Consider the following 2,645-nt stretch of genomic DNA (forward strand, 5'->3'; position numbering starts at 1 on the left):
ACAAGACGTTAACTTTGGTAAGTCAATTTGTAGCTAGAAGAACATAGCTTAATTGGAAGTCGTATAGTCTGTATAGAAACTACGACTGCAATCAAGATTGGAAGACCAAGTAATTAGAACAGGCCATGCATTTTGGGAAACATTGCTGCTATATAATTCCAATTAATGGAAGGTTTCAGCCAAGCCTTACCATACACAATTCCCGTTCCATATCTACACTTGTACACATATCTATATAAACCAAGCTACCTCGACCATGAACCAATCAATTATCTCCATATACATACATCGATCGATCATCATCGACACTCATAATCCACAGTACAACCGATCATCATGGCATCATCGCTCCCGAACAAGCCTCCCATGGCGACGAACGATCCGGAGTCCAACGTGCCCCCAGAAGAGCGAACCCCAGCCCGCCGCCGCTGCATCTGCGTCATGTTCATCGCCTTTCTCGTCCTCCTCGTTGCCGCCGCCATTCTCCTGGCCATCTACGGCAGCAAGAAGCCGGTCTACTACAGCGCCATCTCCGCCGCCAGCCCCACGCCGCCGGGCGAGTTCACTCTCGCCCTCGGCGTGGAGTCCGGGTCCCCCTTCTCCAGCGAGTGCTTCGAGCCCGGCATGGCGGCCGAGGTCGTCGTCTCCGGCTCCGGCGGAAACATGATTGTCGCCCGAGGGAATGTAACCGACATGGCGTGCGCTCCAAGGTGGCGGCCGATGGAGATGGTGACGACGTACGTGGCGGCCATGGGAGGCGGAGATGGCGGAGCTCTGGCGGCCATTGCGGACTCCGGGAAGGGGTTTGATTTGTTGCTGAGGATTCCCGATGGCGGGAGCAGCAAGGACGTGGTTTGCAGGGGGCGGAGGATCGGGGATCCCTTGGCGCCCTGCGACGCGCCCAAGAAGAACTAGCTTTGCATGCTTCCTGCTGAGGATATTAGTTTAGTTATGTTGGCCGAATTTTGAGTTTAGTGAGGTTGTTTTGAGTTGGATTTTCTTAGCTTTTAATTAGTGCACTGCGTCGCGTACGTACGATTGTAATCGATCGAGTAGGAAATATATATTATCGACTTTTGGCTTTTTAATTTGCGTACATGAAAGGTCGCTGGCTAGCTTGAGGTAGATTGAGAGTGTGTGTCGAACTTATGATCGACAAAGAACTAGATCTGGTGAACTTGGACACGAGGAAGTGAATTAATTACTTAATCTAAATTTAGAAGAAAACGATGAGCTGCAACCACGAATATTGCTTTGGCAATTACAAGTGACGACTGCATAGATCCCTTCTTTTCCTTACAAACTTAATTGGCTACACATGTACGAATATGATAGGGAATCCAGCCAGACCAGCAAACATGGACCAATCGATGGATCGATTGGATGAACAACAGCAATATATACTGTAGATTATTTACTTATGCAGCTATATATATGCTGGATGTCTGCATATTTGTAGAGATGGATTATACTTCTGATCAGAAGCAGAGTTAAGTTTGCCCTTGGTATGATATGATCTATGGGCACTTGGGCTTGCCGTTCTTGGAGTTGAGCATGTTGGCGTAGCAGGGGCACTGGTTGCGCGTGTCCTGGCCGGTGCCGGAGGGCACGCAGCTGCACTTGCCGCAGCAGATGTTGCACATCTTGTTGCACATCTTGTTCTTCCAGTTCCTCCCGCACCTCGCCTCGCACGCCGACCCACAATCTGCCATGCCATTGCATACATGATTAACCATCCATATATATCAGAGCTAGCACATCCATTAATTCGATGAGATGAACTGGTCGATCCGTCGAGGACTGTCCATGTATTTGCATACCTATCTTTGGTGCCTGGAGCAGAGATCTCTGGCTGCCACCCAACACCTGCGAACGTGCATGTTAATGTAGGATTAGTTGCGACTGTAAGAGGTTAATTAATCAGCATGCAAATCATAATTCAGCCAAGGATTGTATATATAGCTTTTCAGAGCCTCAAATCGTGTGCTGCAGATTCTGACTTATAAGTTCCATATTGATCGATTGGAGAAGCGAAAAAATAAAAGAAGAAGCTACGTCGATGGCATTATTCCTTTATATGTCAGTAGATCTATGATCTACAGTCCTTTCCCTAAAAAAAATTATTCCTGTATTTACCGAGGAATCATCTGTGGTAGCTTGCTGGGCGTCGACGAGCACGAGGAGGGCGAGGGAAAGGAGGACGACGGCGATGACAGGCTTGCCGGAGAACGCCATGGTTGATCGATGATGTCTTGTTACAGCAGCTAGCTAATGAATTTGCAGACAGTTAATTTTGTGAGGCTTTTAGGGTGAGGGGGGGAGTCAAAAATTAGTTAATGCTCCATGCATATGGAGGCGTGGCTAGCATTAGCATAGCGTCCGTCTCCGTCGGACGCGCGGGCAAATATATCTATTTATATAACAAAAGAGTCCTTGTGCAGATCAGGCATTTTATAGCCAGCACGTGGAAGAAAAATCACAGTACTCCCTCTGATCCTAAATGTTTGACTCAAATTTGCCCAAATACGTCCAGTCCATGGAGCCATGCCGTCACTGGAGCTGGCCGCGCCGTGGCCGCTGTGTGAGGAATGGAGCAGTAGAAGGAGGTCGTTGTGCCGCCGTCTATGGCTCGTCGGCCAGGGGCG

The 2,645-nt window shown here is 48.7% G+C and overlaps 1 protein-coding gene across 1 annotated transcript; it reads right to left on the bottom strand.

Moving 5' to 3' along the window:
* Window positions 1-1,255: 1,255 nt before the first annotated feature.
* On the bottom strand, window positions 1,256-2,268 carry LOC100828095 (peamaclein). Its single transcript, XM_003570669.3, has 3 exons — window positions 2,137-2,268; window positions 1,821-1,866; window positions 1,256-1,705 (listed from the first exon to the last, which is right to left on the bottom strand). Exons 1-3 carry the CDS (start codon window positions 2,233-2,235, stop codon window positions 1,518-1,520), a joined length of 333 nt encoding a protein of 110 aa, XP_003570717.1. The 5' UTR covers window positions 2,236-2,268; the 3' UTR covers window positions 1,256-1,517.
* Between the last annotated feature and the right edge of the window lie 377 nt (window positions 2,269-2,645).

This window comes from Brachypodium distachyon, chromosome 3 (genome assembly GCF_000005505.3).
Source record: "Brachypodium distachyon strain Bd21 chromosome 3, Brachypodium_distachyon_v3.0, whole genome shotgun sequence".
Classification (NCBI taxonomy): domain Eukaryota; kingdom Viridiplantae; phylum Streptophyta; class Magnoliopsida; order Poales; family Poaceae; genus Brachypodium; species Brachypodium distachyon.